The sequence below is a fragment of the Natator depressus genome, chromosome 3 (assembly GCF_965152275.1).
Source record: "Natator depressus isolate rNatDep1 chromosome 3, rNatDep2.hap1, whole genome shotgun sequence".
Classification (NCBI taxonomy): Eukaryota; Metazoa; Chordata; order Testudines; family Cheloniidae; genus Natator; species Natator depressus.
In genome coordinates this window covers 134,080,589-134,103,577 of record NC_134236.1, presented here as the reverse complement: position 1 = coordinate 134,103,577, position 22,989 = coordinate 134,080,589, and the positions used below count along the sequence as shown (strand labels likewise).

Genomic DNA, 22,989 nt, shown 5'->3' with positions numbered 1-22,989 from the left:
GTTTATGGTAAAGTTGAAGTTCCACATGGTCTCTCTGAGCTCGATCATTCCGTCCATGGATCCGGAGGACTGGTATGCTGCCCTCGACATGAAAGTTGCATACTTCCACATAGCCATTTGTCTGGCCCACAGACATTTCTTGAGGTTTGTGGTCGATCACAAGCACTACCAGTTTACGGTGCTCCCATTCGGTTTATCAACGGTCCTCCAGGTATTCACCAAGTGCATGTTGGTGGTCACGACCTTTCTCCAAGAGGCAGGTACAGGTGTATCCCTATCTCGACGACTGGCTGCTTTGGGGGTGTTCCAGGGAGGAGGTGGAATCCCAAGTCTGGTTAGTCACAAATACCTTCCAGAGACTGGGTCTCCTCCTCAACATGGACAAGTTGACGTTGTCACTGACCCAAAGAATAGAATTCATTGAGGCGGTGCTAGACATGGTTCAGGTGAGAGCGATATTGCCGGGGTCCAGATTCCAAGCACTAACAGGAATCATTCAGACTCTCAAGCGGTACCCCACCACGACTGCAAGGGTATTCTTGAGTCTCCTCAGACACATGGCAGCATGCATCTATGTGGTCAGACATGCCAGACTGAGACTCAAGCCACTCCAGGCTTGGCTCGCTTCAGTTTATCACCCAGGCTGACATAGTTTGGATTCGGTAGTAACAGTGCCAGGGCGAGTCCTTGACACCCTATGCTGGTGGCTGGACCCTCGCATGGCGTGCAAGGGAGTCCCATTAAGCGCTCCTCAGCCATCCATGACCTTAGTAACAGATGCATCAGACCTCGGTTGGGGGGGCCCACCTAGGAGATGTACAGACTCAGGGCAGGTGGTCGCAGTCTGAGATCCCGCTCCACATCAATATAAAGGAGCTCAGAGCGGTGAGACTAGCCTGCCAGACCTTCAAGGACAGACTTCAAGTGCACAATACCACTGCCATGTTTTACATAAACAAACAGGGCAGAGCCCACTCCTCCCCTCTCTGTCAGGAAGCTCTTCAGCTTTGGGATTTCTGTATCGCCCACTCTATTCACCTGGAGGTGTCCAGTCTCCCAGGCCTGCAGAATGAGATTGCAGACCGTCTCAGCAGGTCGTTTCTCAACCACAAGTGGTCAGTCCATCTGGATGTCTTACATTCCGTCTTCCAAAGGTGGGGCTTTCCCCAGGTGGACCTGTTCGCCAGCAGGAGCAACAGGAAGTGTCCAACATTCTGCTCCTTCCAGAAACACAGTCTCGGCTCCATCTCGGATGCGTTCCTGCTACCTTGGGGGGACACCTCATGTATGCCTTCCCGCTGGTCCCACTGGTCCACAAGGTGCTGCTCAGGATCCACAGAAACAGCAGACATGATCATCCTGGCCCCAGTGTGGCCGCGACAACATTGGTACTCCATGCTTCTGGAGATGTCGGCGGACACCCCTATAACACTGCCACTTTACCCAGATCTGATCACACAAGACCATGGTCGCCTCCTTCAGCCAGACCTCCAGTCTCTTCATCTCACGGCTTGGAAGCTTCATGGTTAAACCCAATGGATCTCCAATGCTTGAATTCGGTGAAGGAGGTATTGCTTGGTAGCAGGAAACCTTCCACCAGGGCCACTTATCTAGCTAAGTGGAAAAGGTTCTTGTGCTGGTGTGAGCAGTGTCTCACATCTCCACTTCAGACTTCTATACCACTCATCCTGGAATACCTACTACATCTGAAACAGCAAGGATTGGCAGGATCATGTATCATGGTACACCTTGCGACCATCTCAGCGTTTCACCCAGGAGAGTCAGGGCACTCTGTATTCACCAGCTCCATGGTAGGCCGTTTCCTCAAGGGTTTGGAAAGGCTGTACCCACATTCTTGACGACCTGTACCCATTTGGGATCTTAGTCTGGTCCTCTCCAAACTAATGGGAGTCCCATTTAAACCACTGGCTACATCTCCCTTCTGTATCTCTCATGGAAGGTAGCGTTCCTGGTTGCCATCACTTCAGCCAGGAGGGTGTCTGAGTTAAAAGCACTAAACACACACACCACACACACACACACCACGGTCTTCCATAAGGACAAGGTACAGCTCAGGCCTCACCCAGCCTTCCTGCTAAGGTGGTATCTCAATTCCACATTGAACAAGACATTTTTCTACCAGTCTTCTATCCCAGGCCGCATGTCAATGCGTGGGAGCAGAGTCTTCATTCGCTAGATGTCCGGAGAGTGCTAGCATTGTACATTGAGTGCACGAAACCTTTCAGGAAATCGAACCAACTGTTCATAGCAGTGGCACACTGGATAAAAGGACTTCCGGTCTCCTCACAGCGCATTTCATCATGGATCACTGACTGCATCCGTACTTGATACACCCTCACCAAGGTTCCAGCTTCGCCTATTACACCGCACTCGACGAAGGCTCAAGCCTCATCCACTGCTTTCCTGGCTCAGATGCCCATCCAGGAGATCTCCAGAGCGGCGACCTGGTCATCCATGCACACGTTTATTACCCATTATGCCATCACACGGCATGCCAGAGAGGATGCAGCTTTTGGCAGGGCAGTTCTCCAATCAATGGTTCCTTAACTCCGACCCCACCTCTAGGGGACAGCTTGGGAGTCACCTGATTGGAATCGACATGAACAAGCACTCAAAGAAGAAAAAATGGTTGCGCACCTTCTTGTAACTGTTGTTCTTCGAGATGTGTTGTTGCAAGAAGGAACTGAAGGGGGGTCAGGTCGGCAGGGTCATATATTGAGTGCCATGAAGGCGCCACTCCAGGAGCTGCTAAGGGGAAAATTTCCAACAACTGTGCACGCAGCGCACGCACACCTGATTGGAATGGATGCGAACAACATAACTCAAAGAACAACAGTTACAAGAAGGTGAGTAACCATTTTTTCCTCACTAAGGGTCCCTAACACTTGTATAGAGGAGCAGATTTCCTCTCCTAAACATTTGCAAGATTGGCCCTTAAAGGTGAAATCCTGAGAGTTGCTCAGCACCCTCAACTCCCACTGAAGTCAGTTGGAGGTAAGGGTGGTAAGCGCCTTGCTTGGTTAGGCTCTAAATACTTCCTCAAAGTGTTATAAATGCAGCATATCTTTTTTTTAATGTTTACCTCTTTCTTATCTTTTTGTAGGTGGTTTGTCCAGATTGTAGTGATGATATTGCAGTGAAAAAGGACAATGTTCTAGTTCGTTCTTTCAAGGATGGTAAATTGTGAGTAGAAACATAGAAGCTACCAATTAAATATGTGCACCATCTAAAGTGTGTGACACCTGCTGTTAAGCGAATGCTTTCCTGAATGTGTTAATGAATGGATGCTCATGATTAAGGCTACGATTTAGTCATGGGTATTTTTTAGTAAAAGTCTTGGACAGGTCACGGGCAGTTATCAAAAATTCATGTCCCATGACCTGTCCATGACTTGTACTGTAAATACCCCTGACTAAACCTGGGGCAGAGGGGGTGGGCAACGGCACCAACTGCTGGGGGCCACTTCCAGAGCAGCTGCTGCTCTGGCTGCCATGGGGACCGCTGTCGGGAGGTTCCTAGGACCAGCTGCCCGGGGCCGCCCAAGCAGCAGCCAGTGTGGCTGGCTGCGAGGCCATCTGAGCAGCTGGCTGCAGAGCCGCTCCAGCAGCGGATGGTGTGGCTGTCCCCAGGGCCACCTGAACAGCTGACCCTGAAGCCATCTGCTTGGGCAGTCCTGGGGTCAGCCACACCGGCCACTGCAGAAATCACGGCGGTCACGGAAAGTCATGGAATCTGTGACTTCTGCGACTTCCATGACAGACATGGAACCCTACTCATGGTCCACCCAAATTTTTAAGGCAGTTGGATTTTTTCAGCATTTTTTTAATACTGTACGAAACTATAATAGTGAAAAGGGTATATTTTAATTAACTGTCAGCAATATTTAACTTGCTGAAGAAGATATTGTCTTATTGAAATAAACTTGCATGATAAATCATGATTTATTGTCCAGATACATTTCATATGCTCTTTCTACACATTTAATACCTCTGTGTGTTGTTTGATATTACCCTTTATAACAGGGGTTTTCAAACTATTTTTCTTTTCTGGGCCCTCCCTTTGAAAATATTTCAGGCTCTGATGACCTGACCCCCCCACCCGCCACCTTGTTTCTGGACATAGCTTTCATGGCATGAGTGCACATCCCTACAGAGCTAAGTAACCATACCATGCCACCCTTACTTCTGCGCTGCTGCTGGCAGTGGCTGTGCCTTCAGAGCTGGGCAGCCAGCTAGCAGCCACAGCTCTCCAGCTGCCCACATCTGAAGACAGTGCTCCCACCAGCAGTAGTGCAGAAGTAAGGGTGGCAATACCATACCATTCCACGCTTACTTCTGCACTGCTGCAGAGTGATGGCACTGTCTCCAGTGGTAGGCGCCCCGGCCAGCAGCTGCCGCTGTCTGACCACCCAGTTCTGAAGGCAAGGAAACAGGATGAGCCAGGAAAAATCACGGACATTTGTTTGTATTTCAAAAATCTACGCGGACAGAGATCGGAGGACCAAAAAAAAGGTCAGGTCCGGGAAAATCTGATGTATGGTAATCCTTGATCTCACGACCTTAGCCTTGCGACCCCCCTTTGGGTTAGGATCCCCAGTTTGATAAATGCTGGCTTTTAAAAATATGTGATTTTTAAGAAGTATACTTTAAATAATTGTTGCCTTCTCAACACTCTTTTAAATTCTCTAGTGCTTCTGTACCAAGAAAAGATGTTCAAGAAATTAGTGAAACTTCACCAAAGCCTGATGCTTTGTTAAAACAAGGTAAGAATAGCCTTTAAATACAAAAAGAGCATTTTTTTCTTGATTAATTACAACTAGCTAGTGGTATATATTGCACCAAATATGTAAGAAAGCATGCTTTTGCATTCTGTAAAATTACAGAAATATGGCTTCCCTATGATGTTGTCTACAGACTTATAGAAATTTTTCATTTCTAAAAGTCATCAAGCACAATCTTTAAAAGCATAAAAACTGTAATGCATTGATTATATATGCTGGAACAACAAACAAAAGGAGTAGTAATGTAGTGGAAACCAACTTCATGGATTTTGTCTGAAATCCAGCCCCCCTGTGTTGGACCTTCATAAAGTTGTTTGCACCATGGTGCACTCATCAGGATAGCCTTGAAAGGGTTGCCTCCACACATTCTGCATGCTGGAGAGGTGGGCTCTTTGGCAAGCTACATTGTGTGCTCAACTAATCTTTGAATCTAATCTGAAAATAAATGCTTATATTATTGTTACTTCAATCCTCTTTATTTCCCATTCCTACCCTTTTATTTATCCACAAGTTGCGTCTTGTCATTAATTTGGACCCTAAATTCTTTAGGACAGGGATGCCTCTTAATTATGTGTTTGTACATGGCCTAACAGAGGGGGTTGGTGCCTTTAGGCATCACTTCAGCATAAATAGTAACAACTGTAAATAGCTTGGAGTGCCTGATGTAGAGACTACTGGGTATGCATGGCTGAGCACCTCTGCATAAGGATGCAGATAAGGAGTGGCTGCGGAACAACACTGCTAAAGTCCTATGATTTGGATTCTCACTCTTCCCTTGCCTTCCCCTAAGCTTGCTTACTTGCTTGCTTTCTTTCTTTTTTATTTTATTTTATTATTTTATTTTATTTTATTTAAAAAATTTTTTTGGAGCAAATTGATCCTTCTTCTAATGCTAATAAATGCTGGTCTTCTTGCAGCCTTTGACCAAGCCCTTGAATTCCGTAAAAGCAGAACTGTTCCCAGTAACTGGAAGACTGAGTTGAAAGAGGAGAGCTCCAGCAGTGAAGCTGAAGAAGAGGAAGAAGATGAAAAAGAAAAGGAGGATAATAGCAGTGAAGAAGAGGCAAGTATAACATTGCAAACTGTCTGTTTTCATCAGCTGTATATTGGCACTCTGCTTAGAACTCACAAGCACAGATTTTCATGCTCCTTGTATCTTTAACACACATGTCTTTCTTAGATGAAATTCTTATTTGTAAAACCTCCCTGTGGAAACCAAATTAATAACTGTGAATGGACTCAGGAAGCTACCTCTTCACACATGCAGTCAAAGGACTGAATCAGTAGGAGCTAAAGATAGCTGAAAGACCAAATCCAAAGATGGAGCTTAGGATCAGATATAGCCCTCTGCACCTGAAGCAGTAATATGTAAGGGCCAAGAGCTATGTTGTTGGGATAGGGCAGGGTGGGGCAAGGGTGAGATGGGAGTGAGAGACATGTGCTGCCAAGTGCATCTTACAGTTACTCGAAAAAAGAACAGAACATGCCCCTGACTAATATATGTTCATGACTACAGCATGCTTGCAAGCTAATTATAGAGACTGAATGTCTCCTAGCTGTGGTTAAAAATACATATTTATTGTACCTATATTTATTGCAACAAAAATGGGTAGGGAATGTCTTTCATATGTGGAGTGATTAATAAGACTGGGACTTTTCAGCTTGGAAAAGAGATGACTAAGGAGGGGGATATGATAGAGGTCTATAAAATTATGACTGGTGTGGAGAAAGTAAATAAGGAAGTGTTAATTACTCCTTCTCATAACACAAGACCTAGGGTTCACCAAATGAAATTAATAGGCAGCAGGTTTAAAACAAACAAAAGGATGTATTTTTTCACACAACGCACAGACAACCTGTGGAACTCCTTGCCAGAGGATGTTGTGGAGGCCAAGACTATAACAGGGTTCAAAAAGAACTAGATAAGTTCATGGAGGAGAGGTCCATCAATGGCTATTAGCCAGGATGGGTAGGGATGGTGTTCCTAGCCTCTGTTTGTCAGAAGCTGGGAATGGGCGACAGGATGGATCACTTGATGATTACCTGTTCTGTTCATTCCCTCTGGGGCACCTCACATTGGCCACTTTCGGAAGACAGGATCCTGGGCTAGATAGACCTTTGGTCTGATCCAGTATGGCTGGTCTTATGTTCTTACCTGACAGTGCAAAGGAAATGTAATATTTAAGGTAGTTGAAAATTGTCTTTAAACACATATCTGTTTTTATCTTAATGATTAGTTTTCAGTTGCCCTCCACCCCATGCCTTTGGAGGCAGCTGTTCTAAAGGAGGTTTTAAATGCTAAGGAAATTCAGGTTCCACCACCATTTGCATAGGGGTTCTGCTGGGGAAGCAGCGTATACAGGCCAGTATAGGAGTCTCACTGGCAGAAACTCTCTGGGAGATAAACTGAACAGCATGTCTCCTAGTTGGCCGGGCTGGAACATCCCCAGCACTGCTGGGCTAGGCCTTCTTGCTCCAGGCCTCCTTGTGGAGAGGAAGTTGCAGGTAGCTTGTACCATTTCTCAACCTTCAGGTGGACTTTCTGCTATCAGCCCTGGGTTCCGCTAGTTTGTGGTGGTGAAACATGAGGGATGAATTTGTCCTAATACTTTTTTAATCTTTCAGATAATTACAAAAAATGTCTAAGTTGTTGTATCTCTCCTCTTTCCTCTCCTATGATAGAATTGGTTCACTATACGTTATCTCTCTCTGCCCACCCTGACAGAAAGAAGCAGAAGAACTTTCAGGCAAGGCGCCAGCCCACCCACTCCTGTTCCACCTCTGTCTCCTTTGTTTTGGAAGTTTGGAGTGCAGTCCTATGCCTGTCTTCTAATTAACTGTTCTTTCCCCCGCCCCCAGTCTCCAGTCCAGAAATAAAGAAGACGAGAAAAGATGAAAGTCAGAGGAAAGAACTCTGCTTCACAGCTGGCTATGAGGCTGTGTGTGTGGAGGGGGTTTGATTCCGTTATTTCCTATGTACTTTCTCTTGGTGCTCAGATTCTGGCTCTGTCCAGAGCACCCCTCCTTGAGCCAGGGAGTGGGATCTGTTTCTCTTGACTCAGTTATTCATCCCTGCAATGCTGACTGCAATGCAGCAGCCTAATGCTCCCAACCCTGGTTGGAGCTTTAGACACAAGGTTGAACTGTCTGGGTCCTAAACGACTACTGTACTCTGTGTCTCAACCCATCTTCCCTGGTTGGGGCTTTTCAGGAGGCTGCAGGTGTGTGAGGTTGGAATTCTGCCACCTCTCCAGACTCACTTACTCCTCATATGGTGCCTGTCTGTGGTCCTTTCAGGGTTTGCCAACTGCAAGAATGTCTTTCTCTGTCTTTTATTCTCACCTACTTATGCTCACTTCTCCTGGAAGGGCCACTTGGGAGGCCATGGGTGAGGAGAATCTGAGCTCTTAAGTACTACTGTTTTTAAGGGTTTGGCCTTTAGAGCCTTTGCCTTTGGGAGGTAGCTACAGCTCCTTCTGCCAGCCTTGCCTTTGCTGGTGTAGCATGAGTTGCTGTTCCTTCCCCATGCAAGCTCCCTAAATGCCTTGGTGAACAAGCCTGGCTCTGGACACCTTCAAATCTAATGGGATTTGCTATGGTAGTTCTGAAATTGCTTCTCTAGTGTCTCTGGCATCTACTGGGCTGGAGGTTTGCAAAGTAACGGCTAGAGCTTCACTTTCTTTTTTTGAGTGGGAGCAATATGATCCTGCACTGTTTTTCTCCTGTCTCCTCTTTCCATTTCAGTTGTTATGCTCTGTGGGTTCCCTGCATGTCCTTTCTCCTCCGACAAAATATGTGAGAGAGCACTCTTGGAACTAGACAATCCTTCCCCTCCAGATTGCTCTAGCTCATCCTGGGCCATGAAGAATTTCATTGGTTCCCTTATTACTACTCACATGGCCTCTCTAACTGTGCCGTTCAAGGCATGGGTAGGAACAGTTTTTTCATTTCCGTCATCTTCATTTCACACTTAGATACCATGGTGATAGGTGCCATAGAAATCTGAGAGATTAGATTTTTTTTTTTTTTAAAGCTGCTTTCCATCCTGTGTCCCCCTCCAAATGGGCCTCTGCCTCCCAGTCTCTTCTCCTTTACTAGTATGATGGGAATAGGAGGACTAAATGTAGCTTCAGCCAAATATGGAGGTGTGGACCAGGGTCCACTTTGAGTTATAATAAAATATTTATAGTATGAGTGTTAGCAGGGAGCTGCTTGCTTCCTCAAGTTAGAAACGAGCTACTTTGCTGATTCCTTTAACCTTCATAATGCTGACAGGTACACTGGTATTCCCAGAGTGAACACCGATGAGATTATCTAATGTAGCAATAGGCTGAGATAGCAGAATATTGAAGGTTATAGGTCTGCATCTAACAATCTCCCAGGATGCCTTGGCATCAGAGTACAGTCAGTTTGGTTCTTCATGAGATTCTCAGAATAGCAGGGATCATTAACTCGCCTTGCTACAGTGTCTCACTTCAGTCCCCCTGTGAAATCCATTGAGTCTGCACACACTGAGAATGTACAAACGCTCTTCTGTAGATCTTGGCATATCAAATCTTAATTCTGTCCCATTAGCACATTGTTCTAGAATCTAGTGGGGAATTTAATTACAACAAGGGATACCTACTTGCAGTTTTGGTACTTGGTGTTACAAGTATCTGCTTTGTGCTTCAAAAATAGTATCTTAGGGTGTGTCTACACTGCAGCTAGACACCCGCAGCTGGCCCTTGCTAACTGACTGGAGCTCATGGGGCTCGGACTAAGGAGCTGTTTAATTGTGGTGTAGATGTTTGGTCACAGGTTGGAGCCTGTGCTCTAAGACCCCACGAAGTGGGAAGATCCCAGAACTCAGGCAGAAGCCCAAACTCAAATGTCTACACTGCAGTTAAACAGCCGTTTAGCCCAAGCCCCGTGAGCCTGAGTCAGCTGGCAGTGTCAAATTGCAGTGTAAGATACCATAGGGTCCACAACGGATGGTAGCAGTATCTGCAGCACTCTGCTCAGTATCTACAGCACCTCTGTTTTTTGGCTCTCTTAGCACTTGAAGGAAATTGCATACATGATACTTCTTGAAACCCTAGTTAAGTTTCCTGGGAACATGTGGTCAGTGCTTTCCTCCCTGACCTCTTATGGTTCTTTGTCGACACTCTCTTGTGACAAGCATTTTCTTGGTTGTGAGCCACTTGCCAAATCTAACTTTTTTTCCTTCTCTTCTGACCCAGAGTACTTCAGGGAAGGAAATCTCCTGAATTTCCACAATATCTGAGACTTTTGGTCTAAATAGAATACAGTCCTACTTCTCATTTTGCAAAATATCCCTGGCTGTTATTTTGTTTTTTCGTTTCACATGCGAGAGAAGGTATTTATTTCAGTCAGACCCAGCACAACCTCCTTTATTTCACCTTGATGTCAAGAAGGAACTTTAGCTATGTCAGGTTCCAGAGTAGCAGCCCTGTTAGTCTGTATCTGCAAAAAGAAAAGGAGGACTTGTGGCACTTTAGAGACTAACAAATTTATTTGAGCATAAGCTTTTGTGAGCTACAGATCACTTCAGCGGATGCATCTGATGAAGTGAGTTGTAGCTCATGAAAGCTTATGCTCAAATAAATTTGTTAGTCTCTAAGGTGCCACAAGTCCTCCTTTTCTTTTAGCTATGTCAGTGATCACATTAGTAGTTTGGTATGGGAATTTCTTTTCCCTCACTTTATACTAAAGATTTTTAATCTTTAGTTGCTGTCAGCAACTTGGGCTGACCCTTCACCCATACGATCTGCTAAATTACTATATGGCCCTCTTTTATGCAAGTTTTTGTTATTAATTAATGTTAAATGGAGAATATGCCAATACATCAGAAGTATGTTTTTCTCTTGACTTCCACTGTGTATCCAATTAGTGTATTTGTTATAGGATGAGGGAGAGGACACGTACAACAAGAGAAAACTTCTTACTGGTAATTCTGTTAATTGTAGCCTTTGCCAGTCCTACTGTCATCCCTCCACCTGTTGAGGCTATTAAGTGAGGAGTTATCTTTTTTATTTATATCATATAATTAGTAATTGTATTCAAATTTTGTAAGTTTCTCAGCTGAGCTCTGGTGCGTCTACACAAATCTTGATGAATAATACTTTTGTCTCCTTGCTTCTGGATTGGTGAAGTCATAATGCTTAGGGTAAGAAGTAGAATGGGAAAGATGAAACTGATATGGCGACAAAGTAATTTTTCTTTATTTACAGAAATGATATATTAGTTATACTCACAGAAAGTCTGCTATGGGTCAGAATTAAAAGGAATACAAAGAATTGAAACTAACTCTTAGTCTGCGTGCCTCTTTGAAATATCTTAAACTTAGTGATTAAAATTCCTAGAAGTTCTGATTACACTAGAAGTAAGATGGTACTCATATGGGAAATATTGATTAATATCCGTTGAGGCACATGGTACTTCTGGGGATTTCCTAACTAGCTTGGGAGGAGCTGTTGGACTGAGCCACAGTGTCTTGCCATTGATCTCTGCTGATCATTAATCTATGTAGAGGTTTATTATTGTCATAAATTTAATAGCCACAAATATTTTTGATGTACCTATTCTGCATTTGTTTGTTTCTAATTAATTCTGTGTATACTATGTACTCTGCATGCACATTGCCAGAGGAGTAATGTCATTGACCTCAGCGTGTTACTAGTGGCTTGTGGAACCATTGAAGAAAAAAGTGCAGGCACAATTTTATCTTCCACTTCATCTTTAAAAGTGACTTAATCCATCCAGGCATTAAAGAATAACCACATCTAATTATAGGACAAATGAATCTCAAAATTGTGTGTAGTCTTTTGAGGAGCAATACTCGTGTCTACCAGACTCTGTTTTCTGCCTAATTTAACACAATTGAGAGCTTGTGTTGATTTATAAGAATTCTTATGACATTTTGATGATGATCTATTGAAAACCCATGAAGATCAAACCATATGTTCTTTAGTTTTTATTAGCTGGAAATAGCCTTTCCTGCTTCCAGATGGCTTAACATTCAGAGACCATATGCCCTCTGTATAGCATGCCGTCAGTGTCATTAAATTCTACAGTAAATCAAACTTTGTAATGTAAACTTCATTTGCTACAATAGTTTTCCATATTAAAGTCTGCTAGTTAGAAGTGTTTAACAAGACAAGTGATAAATTTTCTTTTCTTGTATTACTTATATTAGGAAGAAATAGAGCCTTTTCCAGAGGAAAGGGAGAATTTTCTACAACAGTTATACAAATTTATGGAAGACAGAGGTGGGTGTTTTATCTTCAGTTATGTAATGCATATTGAAGCTTTGAGCTATAACCCACTATTGCTTTGCAGTTCGTTTTTGGGAATCAGTGTGGCCATATCCATCTTTTCTTGCTGTGATCTGGGAGATTGTAGTCTGTCACTTGACCCTCTTTATCTTCTCAGCATTCACGAATGCTAAAATGCAGACATATCCCTGCTTTGAAAAATAAGTGGATATGCTCCATATACCCCTGTATATCATACACTGTATTCCTGTGTTGTAGATAGCTGTGCATTTAATGCCTAGTTTTGTTCTTAATTCTATTACTGCGTACATTCCATTTCATAATTTTAATAAGATGCCTCAATAAATGCATTTTAGAATGACAAATATCATTTGAATGGTTTAATTCATTCTAGTTTTAGCTTGTGCCTTGTAATACCACCTGAATGTTTGTGTTACTGATAAGGGAAACTGAAATGCCTTTAAAAACATATCCCTTTAATATGTCAAATCCTTAACAGATATATAGGTAGAGATTACAAATAAATATGCTTTCAGAAAGCAAATAGTTTCTCTCTTAATTGTGTGGTAAGACTTGTGTTCGGAGGCCTCTGTTTCACCTACACACACAGACATATGAATTGTAATATCTTCAGTGGATTGAGATAAAAGTGAGCTTTTAAATAAAACTGTAGAGTTTGATTATGATATTTATTATCTTATTGTTAAGAGCCTATCAAATTCATGGCCATGAAAAACGCTTCACTGACTGTTAAATCTGGTCCTCCCTGTGAAATCTGGTCTTTTGTGTGCTTTTACCCTATACTATACAGATTTCACTGGGGGAGACCAGTGTTTCTCAAATTGGGGGTCCTGCCCCAAAAGGGAGTTTCATGGGGGGGTCACAAGGTTATTTTAGGGGGCTTACGGTGTAGCCACCCTTACTTCTGCGCTGACTTCAGAGCTGGGCGGCCAGAGAGCAGTGGCTGCAGGCCGGGAGCCCAGCTCTGAAGGCAGAGCCGCCACCAGCAGCAGCGCAGAAGTAAGGATGGGCATGATATGGTATTGCCACTCTTACTTCTGTGCTGCTGCTTTCAAAGCTGGGCAGCCGGACAGTGGTGGCTGCTGACTGAGAGCCCAGCTCTGAGGGTAGCAGCGCAAAAGTAAGAGTGGCAATACCATACCATGCCATCCTTACTTCTGCGCTGCTGCTGGTGGCGGCTCTGCCTTCAGAGCTGGACTCCCAGTCTGCAGCTGCTGCTTTCCAGCTGCCCACCGCTGAAGGCAGAGCCGCTGTCAGCAGCAGCGCAGAAGTAAGGGTAGCAGTACCGCAACCCACCCCCCACAGTAACCTTGCAACCCCTCCACAACTCTTTTTTGGGTCAGGACCCCTACAATTACAACACCGTGAAATTTCAGATTTAAATAGCTGAAATCATGAAATTTGTGATTTTTAAAATCCTATGACCGTGAAATTGACCAAAATGGGCCGTGAATTTGATAGGGCCATACTTATTGTATAAATAGAAAAATAAATAAAGACTGTACTATGGACATGATATGGTCAGAGTCAAAGAGCTTGCAGTAATATATTTAGTAACGTGAAATAATATAGGTATAGATTTCTGGTCTTGTGCTCAGTAAAAAGACACACTTCAAAATATTTTAATAATTGTATTCTTCCACAGGGACTCCTATTAATAAACGACCTGTACTTGGATACAGAAATTTGAATCTCTTTAAATTATTCAGACTTGTACACAAGCTTGGAGGATTTGATAATGTAAGTATTAAAGTTAAGATGGAAAGTATTTTAGACGCATAAAGTCTGAGGAAAAAATATGATAGATTAGATTTAAGTCATAGTAAAAAAGACTCCTATACAAAAACTCTAGGTGAACAGTAAATCCTACAACATAATACACCCAGCAGCATTATTAAAAAAACAAACATTCAAACAAATTATATAATCTCTTTGTGATACATGCGGTAGATCTAATTATTGCTGTATAATAACGTAGTCAGTCAGAATACTTCCTTTTTCTCTGAGGATTCAATGAATACCTGTCTGAGAGAGCCTCTGGTTTTAGACACTGAGCAAATAGTAGACTTCTAAATCACTGCACAAGACCTCAAATGCAAGCAATCTGAGTTAAGGGTTCTATGGCATCCTTAACTCCTCCCCATTGTGGATCATATATAGAAGACTGTGCTGCCTGGAATTAGCTGAACTGATCTTGAAGCAGCAATTGGATCACTTACTTGGAATTCCTGGGGAAGTAGGCACTATTCCTACTTTTGACATCTTCTTATAAAATTTAGTTACGAATTGGTCATGTATATTTATGCAGTAAAATGCAGTGTCATCTTCTGATGCTAAGAAAGGGTCACATACTTAGAGGACAAGATGTATTACAGTGCCTTTTGAGGACTGTTGGAACTGAGCATACTAAACAGGTTACAAAACTTGAGCATATTAAGAGTGTAAAAAGGCAGTGGAAGAGCTGATAGAGGCAGTTTCTGGGGAACCTGGGTATAGCACCATTCAGGACTTTAAAAATTGCCACAAACAGTTTGAACTCCCTTCTTTATTTTAAATTAAAACTCTGGATTTGGTAAATAAGGTTACTATCAAAGTAAGTTTTTGTTATAACCCACTTGGCTGACTCCTGCAGTTTAAGACTGTGGCTTACTGAAATGCAAAATGACAGAAGTTCTAAACTGATTATAATAATTCTAGGTTTCAGAGTAGCAGCCATGTTAGTCTGTATTTGCAAAAAGAAAAGGAGTACTAGTGGCACCTTAGAGACTAACCAATTTATTTGAGCATAAGCTTTCGTGTATAAATTTAAATCTCCCCACTGTATTTTCCACTTCATGCATCCGATGAAGTGAGCTGTAGCTCACGAAAGCTTATGCTCAAATAAATTGGTTAGTCTTTAAGGTGCCACAAGTACGCCTTTTCTTTTTATAATAATTCTGTGCAGCAGAACAGTGATTTTTTTTTTTGTTGACTAGATTCTTTTGTGGATCTGAAGACATTTTTTTAAAATTGTTAGCATTCATCTATTGTTGCAAAGATAATAGACTTAAGTCAGTCTTGTGTTTTGTACTAGATTAATGTGCACATTTGTATTTTGCTGTGTGTAACAGATTGAAAGTGGAGCAGTGTGGAAGCAGGTGTATCAGGATCTTGGAATACCTGTGTTGAACTCAGCTGCAGGATATAATGTTAAATGTGCTTACAAAAAGTAAGTGATATAGCACGTGTAAAACGGATGAAATATGAATGGTGATACCATTGTGGGGTGTTTATGTATAGAGTCCAGTGGAAACACCTCTTTTATGAAAAATAGTTACTGTAAATTGTGTATTATTAATTATTTTGGAATTTTAAGACTCAGAAATATAGGACAGGCAAGGACCTTGATAGGACATCTAGTCCAATCCCCTGCACTGAGTCGGGACTACGGCCTTGTCTACACTACAAAGTTATGCACTTTTAATTAAAGTATTTTAATTAAAACCACAGTTGCATGTCCACACTAGCTCTTTGTGTTGGCAGAGCGCATCCACACTAACAGCTCTTGCACTGACAGAGAGAGCAGTGCACTGTGGTAGCTATCCCACTGTGCAACTGGCCTCAGGGTGCTTTGGGAAGGGTTTGCAATGCCTCATGGGGCTGGTACTGTGTCACAGGCTGCAGGTTTCTCTATCCCATCATTCCAGGGGCATCCTGCTAGTTTGCCAGTTGCTTTTCAACTGAAGTTTGGGGTGGGAAGGAGGGAGAGGATGTTGGTGTGTCTGGGGTTGGGGAGACAGCAGGCTGACCGACCTATCCTGAGGCAGGGGGAGGGGGACACCCCCTCCAAGTCAGCTCCCGGCTCTGCTCGGCACAGCAGTCTCTCCCAAAGCAGCCCACTCTGCCTGCCTGCCTGTGGTTCTGTGATTCCCTCCAAGTTCTCCCACAGCCTCCTCAGCTGCCGGGACCAGCATCCTGAGAAGCTCTGTGAGTTTTCTATGCTGAGGAATGTCAAAGCAGCACGGCAGTCCTGCTCCCAGCTCCCCGCAACAGCAGTCTGTCAGCTGCTGTATTCCTAGTGCAGGGCAGAACAGGAACATTCCACCTTAATGGTTAGTTCCCAATCCCAGAGCAGAGCAGCGGGCTCAGCTGTCAGAGCTTTGAAGCTTTGAAAGGGGAGGGGTGCATGCCTGCAGGGCAGCAGAGATTAAAACAGTGAACAGAGCCATCACAGTAGACATTGTGGGATACTGGTGGAAGCCAGTTATGTCAACAAAACAAACAGCAGTATCTACACTGATGCTTTGTCATTTTAACTTTGCCGCAAAAACCGTTATGCCTCTCGTTGAGGTGGTTTTATTTTGTCAGCAAAATAGCAGAGTTTTACAAAAGGCAGTTTTGCCAACAAAACTTCGTAGTGTAGACAAGGCCTAAGTTGTTGTTTACCTCATGCTACACTTAGGATTGTATCTCTTCTGTTATGTATGTTCTTCTTCTCTGTTGTGTCAAACATAAGCTACTTGTCTTTACTTTCAGGGTCCTTCACGACCTCTCCGCACCCTATCTGTCATCTCTGATTTAGCATCAAAAGGTCAACTCTTAACCTCTTATTGACCCATGATATCAGCCTCCTTTACCCACTTGTGAAATTTTTCAAACCAGCGCCTTTGTGCATTCTCCCATTCTGCCTCTCACGCTTGAGAGAATATTCCTGTAAACATCTGCAAAACTAATTCACTATTCTTCTCCCCTTAAAATTCTCCTCTGCCATTAAGCCTATGAAAAACTTGACAATAGCTGGGCCACTGGTGTTCTGAGACTGCTTCCTACCACGCTGACCAATCTGTCTCATGATTTCCTTGTACTCCCTCTTTGGTCTATTTGTATCCATCTGGTGTCTCTTGTTTTACACTTAGATTGTAAGCTCTTTGGGGCTGGGACTGTCTTTTTGTTCTGTGTGTACAGTACCTAACACAATGGAGTCCTGGTCCAGGACTGGGGCTCCTAGGCACTATGATAATACAAATAATAAAAAATAATAATAGATATAAAAACTTCTCCAGTGCCAGAGGAACTTAAATCTGTGGGTTTTGGATGGGGGTTCGTTTGCCACAATATCTTAAAATATGTATATATTTTGATGCATTTTTGCTCTTTTTTAAAAAAAAGAACAGTAAAAGCTTTGTTATTCGGCATGTTGGGGGAATGGGGGGTGTTGGTTAGTCAAAAATTCCAGTTAACTAAGCATTATACTTACCGAGGGAGGGAGGGAGTTTGGTTGTGGGAGGGGGTTCAGAGCTGGGGGTTGGGGTATGGGGGGGGGGGTGGGAGTGCAGGCTCTGGGAGGGAGTTTGGGTGCAGGAGGGGGCTCAGAGCAGGGGGTTGGGGGTTTCTGGGTGCAGGATCTGGGCGTCGCTCACCTCAGGTGGCTCCCCGCAAGCGGCAACATGTCTCTGCTGCTCCTAGGCAGAGGCTCGGCTAGACGGCTCTGCACGCTTTCTGTGCCCGCAGGTGCCGACTCCGCAGCTCTCATTGGATCTCCAGTGGGAGCTGCGGAGCCAGCGTGTGGGGCGGGGACAGTGCACAGGGCCCCCTGGCTGTTCCTCTGCCTAGGAGCAGCAGGGACATGTCCCCACTTGTAGGGAGCCACCTGAGGTGAGCGCCGCCCAGATCTGGCACCCTGAAATGCCAGTTTCTAGAGCTTTCTGGTTGGCAAAGTTCTGGATAACACAGCTTTTACTGTATTGGGAAAAAACAAAACAAAAACAAAAAACAGAAGTGTAAAACATACAGGAAGGTAAATCAGAGGAGTGGAAAACCTTGCATTATTATACATTCTATACTGCTGTTGTCAAATGTTGGTCCACAAAGCCCTTGATGATGTCCACAGAATAAAGTAATTGGGAATCAGTAGTAGGGGATTGGGATGGTAGGAGGTGGTTTGTGAAATGATCTCTCGCTCTGTTATGTAGTGGTCAGTAGAATTGAAGTGTTTGGGGATAGCTATGTGGTATCATGAGAGAACCTTTCACATATGTATCTTTTTGATACTGATATTCCTAGATAAATGAGTAAAAGGTAAAAGATGGTGGCTTTAACAAGTTTTGGTTTATTTTTAATATTTATTGTAATGGTAAGACCCTACTTTTGGTAGGTATTAGCCTTATGTTAGTCCAGTGCTTAAAATATTGTGGATTTTCTTTAGCTGTTCTGGAGGAGCTCTGTAATAAAGATATAGAATAAAATGGTAAAAAGGTACAAGAATGAGAAGAGGATAAAGGAGGATAAGTACAACATACAAATAAATGTATAAAAAAAAAAGCCAAGCATTTGACTTGTTTGTAATGATATTTATACATTACTGGGGTAAGGTTTCCCCAACAAGGAATCTCAGCACAGTGAAATAATCTTTGGTAAATATTTAAGTATGGTGTTACCATTAGTATTCTCCAAGAACTTTAAGAAGTCAGTTCAAATTCCGTAGTATTAAGCTAGTCATTGCTAATGATATGATTCGTTTGAATGATCTTCTTTCTGATGCAGATATAATAGCATTTGAGAAAGGAAGATAGAGGCATATGTCAGCAGCAAAATAATAAATGCTTAATGCAGTATTGCAGTAAAAAGTCACTTTGTGTTACTGGGTGACATACCCCAAATTCACTGAAACCAGGGAGTATTATCAGTTTTGAAGTTTGGAGTGTATTTGTTTCAAGGCAAACCACTATCACTTGTATTGCTTGTTTCTGTCAGTTTTTATAACGTGCTATCACATGTGGCCTATGTCATAACTAATAATCAGGATCAAGTAGGCTTCTTTCTAGGAGGCTCAGAAAATGCCAATTGTAATGATAAGCTTAATTTTCAAATTGGTTTGATAATTCATTCAAGCTGAGAAGCACTTATTGAGTTTCCATATTGCTGGGCTGAGCAAACTGGACACTGCCTTACCTTCGGATTTTTCCTTTCCTGAATTGGTAGAATATTTTTATTCCTGTTTGTGTTCTTAAATGTTTTCTGAATTTTTGGTATTTCCGTAATACTGGTTGATTAAGAGGTATCATTTGCATGTGTTTAAGTATAGTAAGAAGTAGAAACAAAAAAAAAAGAAAAATGGTCAAACTGATACCAGATTTTCACAAACAAATTTTATTAGTCAGTTTTAATATAACCTATTTATTATATCCTGTGAAATACATGTACTTTTTTTAACAAAGGTATAAAGAGCTCACTAGGTTAATAGATATGTAAATTAATGTTAGCATGATGTCATGGAATGTAATTTTTCTTCCTTCAGATATCTTTATGGTTTTGAAGAGTACTGCACATCGGCTAATATCGAATTTCAAATGGCATTGCCAGAGAAAATGACAAATAAGCCCTGCAAAGAGTGTGAAAAAGAAAAAGAATTGAAAATGCTCGAAGAACCTGACCAGGATGTAAAAGAAATAAAAGTTGTTAAAGAAGAGCATAAGGAGGAGGACGACATGATCATACAACAGGAAGAAACAAAACCAGCTGAGAATAATAATGAATGTAAAGAAAATGATAAACCCACCTTTCTGGTAAAATACTTTGTTTATGTTAAGCCCAGTTGCTAAATTGAGGTAGTGTTTGTTGGGGGAATAGGAGGTAGTGTATTAAGTAGGGCTGAAATCTCCTTGGTTGAGTTAAAAAAGCAAACAAACAAAAAACAAACACCTAAACAGTTTAGCATGTTGTCTTGATAATGCATAGTTCTTTCCTTATTATTAATACTGATCATATCACAGCTTGAAAATAGGGTTTGGTGGGTGACAGCAGCTGCATAGCTAACGGAGGATAAGCACAACATACTGTGGGCCAGATCCATCTCTGAATGTATGCTGGGTGCTGCAGAGGGTCTTGGAGGCAAAACGTCCATGACCTCCTACAGAACAGCTGCAACCTCACAGCTGTTGGGGAACCTTACAGTCAAATCATACCAAAATGTGTGGCCTACTTTGGCCTGAAAGGGGCTGTATCCTCTCAGCAGCTGTAATAGTAGGGTTTCTGTTTTGAACCTGGCTTTAGATTTAGGTCTCAATCCTACAATGCATTGCATCTGCATGGACACCTTCTATTCCCATCCCCAACCCAAAATCAGTAAAGTTCCACAAGAGTTCAGGGGTCTGCCCCAGGGCAATGCATTGCAGGACTAGGACCTATGCACTTCAGAGGGATCTTCAGGCACACGTTTAAGCCTTTAGAAAGTACCACTGAGGTTGTTGGGATTCTATGTAGACATAAAGATTTATCTGAGTGAAGTCATTTGTAAGTCAGGGCCTTAAAATACTCACACACCACCCCCCCAAAGGCACCTGAAAAGCGTGGCAGGAGCACTACTTGATATCTGTTTTTAAGACCCACTGCATTTAGTGTGAAATCTTTAAAAGGAAACCATCAAAGAGATGCTTTCAGTTTAAAAATTGCATTTCATAAAAACACTAGGACCTAAGATTATTAAAGATGACTACATGTAAAATATTTTTATTTTTCATTTGAATGCTGTTAATTTTTTTTAGTGCTGTTCAGCTTGGAGAATGAAAATTGACTAGTCAGTTTTACTTTTAGTTTAGTTTCTAGTTAGCTTCGCTTTTGGATTCTCATGAATTTGGCACAATGAAACAATTTTGAGTCACATAGAAAAAAAATAATGTTTGTTTTTTGTTCAGAGGTTGTTTCCATTGGAATTGAAAGAAATATAATTGAAACTAGAATTTCTTAAGTGTTTTTAAAGCTTGGTTTTTTTAAAGAAATTTGGGTGCAGATTTGTTCTGGCAGCTTTACTTTAAATGTTTCTTCTATTTAAAACATTAATGGTAGATTCTGTGGCTCTGACTCAAGCAATCCTTCTGCAAAAGTTAAACCTCATTTAATAAAACAGTATATACTGGGAATGGTAACAATCCTAAATTATTTGAATTATTTCTGCCAGTTGGTTAAGTGTGTTTTGTCTGCCTTTTTTCAAATGCTTGTCATGTTGATTTCTATTGTAGGTTAACTGCATTTTTATATTTTCTTAGGAAAACAAAAAAAACTTGCAAGAATCTATATATACTCAGTCTGACCAGGAAAAGGAATTCAGTTCAACCAAAACAGAAGATGAAGCCAATCTGGGAGATAAAGAGGAAGAGAATATTAAAGAAATGGAAATTCTTAACACAAACATGGAGGCTGAAGAAAAAGAAAAATCAGGGTAAGAGGGGTTTTTTTAAGTTAAGGAACCTGATGTCACTGATGTTTTAATTAAAAGTATGTTTGAACTTCAACATCAAACGGTATTGTGAGACCCTGATCCTGCAAAGACGTAAGCATGTGCTTAACTTCATGCATCATGAATAATCCTATTGAAGTTAGGGGGGCTACTCACATTGCTAAAGCGAAACATTTGTATGAGTCTTTCCAGGTTCAGAGCCTAAATATTTAAAACCCATTGAGCAAGGGGAAACATACAAAGTGTAAGTAACTTAAGTCTATTTGATAAAAAAATAAGGTGGCCATCCTAATGGCCTAGTGTTTGTTCAGCTCTGCTACCTGTATGGGATGGATTTCTGGTTCCCACCTCTTGCTCTTGGGAGTGTTTTGGAGATAGTGTTATGGGAAGGGAGTATCTTGCATCTCTCAATAGCAGTCTTTGGTTGAGTAAGGGATGATTTTGACAGGATCAGAAGTTACTCCTATCCAGTTCTCCTCAAGAGAAGGTGATTGCAAGTGAATTAAAATGAAGTAATATTGGTGCCGGGGCCCAGCTAGTCAGTGGATGAAACAAGGAAGCAGAACATTCCTCCCTGCATGCATGGCTGTATGTATTTTCCATAAAACAATGGATAGAAAGGTTTTCATATTTAAACGCAAAAAGATTTGTTCCATGTATTACCTTCGTATGTCTGCCCTGAGGTCAAAATGGAATGGACAGTTCTTAATTAGGCTTAGCATAGCTAACAACTTACATCCTTGACAAGAAATGCATATATATTGTCGTGGTGTCTGAGCGCTATTCAAAAGTTGGAAAATCCTAAAACCATTGTGTTTTGAACACACATCCTGCCTCTTCCTCGTCTGAAGCCCAAAAGATGATAAAACTTGTGTGGTTGTGCTGCAGGTGGGAACAAGGTGTGCAGAAATGCTCTAGAACTGTGTTTTATGGAGATTCCATTCACTATACGGTCTGGAATATAGATGTGGCCACTGCACTGGATTTGGCCCATAGGAAATTGGTGAAACCATTGTGTAAATATTGCATCATTGACATATTCACCATGTAGAAAGGAGATAGTAAATAATTGATTATACAAAAAATATATTATGTAGTGTAAAATAATTTGCATAGTTAAAATATAAAATGATACATTTTTAATTGGAAATCTACCCAGACAATAAGAAAAGTGCAGTGAAGAGAGTTATGCCATTTACTTCAGAACTGAATTTGGCTCCGTGTCTTTAAAATGTCACCTGGCAAGGTCTTTTAAAAGTGTGGGACATCTTTCTAATACTGATGTTAACCAAATAACAATGTAAGTGAAATAATAAAATTATAAAACTATTCTCAAATAATAATTTGTATCTGTTTAACTTGGGACCAGATTAGTTCCTCTACATGAGGAGAAGGCTTGCCTAGAGGATAAGAAGCTCCATGAGTTTCTCCTTGCACAGTTTCCACCAGACTGCTCCACTGTGGGGAAGGCAGGATTTCAGTCCCAGCTTCCAGATTTTAGGATATCTCCTGGAGGCCAGGAGTGTCTTTCTAGAGGTCCTGAACTCCACCTCCCAATGTCTCATCACTCAATCCTTTTGAAACAGTCTGCTGACCTCCCTCCTGTAATCCCTTCTAAAGTGGGTTCAGCAACACAATGGGGCTCTGTGCAAAAGTTAATACAGAATCAGGTGATA

The 22,989-nt window shown here is 42.1% G+C and overlaps 1 protein-coding gene across 3 annotated transcripts in view; it reads left to right on the top strand.

The window, feature by feature from the left end:
• Positions 1–22,989, top strand: part of ARID4B (AT-rich interaction domain 4B) — a 146,350-nt gene that overhangs the window by 80,227 nt on the left and 43,134 nt on the right. For 2 of the 3 annotated variants that reach the window (XM_074948867.1, XM_074948865.1), the window contains exons 9-16: positions 3,125–3,204; positions 4,710–4,783; positions 5,719–5,864; positions 12,000–12,072; positions 13,745–13,839; positions 15,210–15,307; positions 19,376–19,643; positions 21,123–21,295. In XM_074948867.1, coding sequence (XP_074804968.1) covers positions 3,125–3,204; positions 4,710–4,783; positions 5,719–5,864; positions 12,000–12,072; positions 13,745–13,839; positions 15,210–15,307; positions 19,376–19,643; positions 21,123–21,295 — 1,007 coding nt within the window. Of the gene's footprint in view, positions 1–3,124; positions 3,205–4,709; positions 4,784–5,718; positions 5,869–11,999; positions 12,073–13,744; positions 13,840–15,209; positions 15,308–19,375; positions 19,644–21,122; positions 21,296–22,989 lie in introns of all 3 variants that reach the window. The other variant, XM_074948866.1, reaches the window with a different exon arrangement.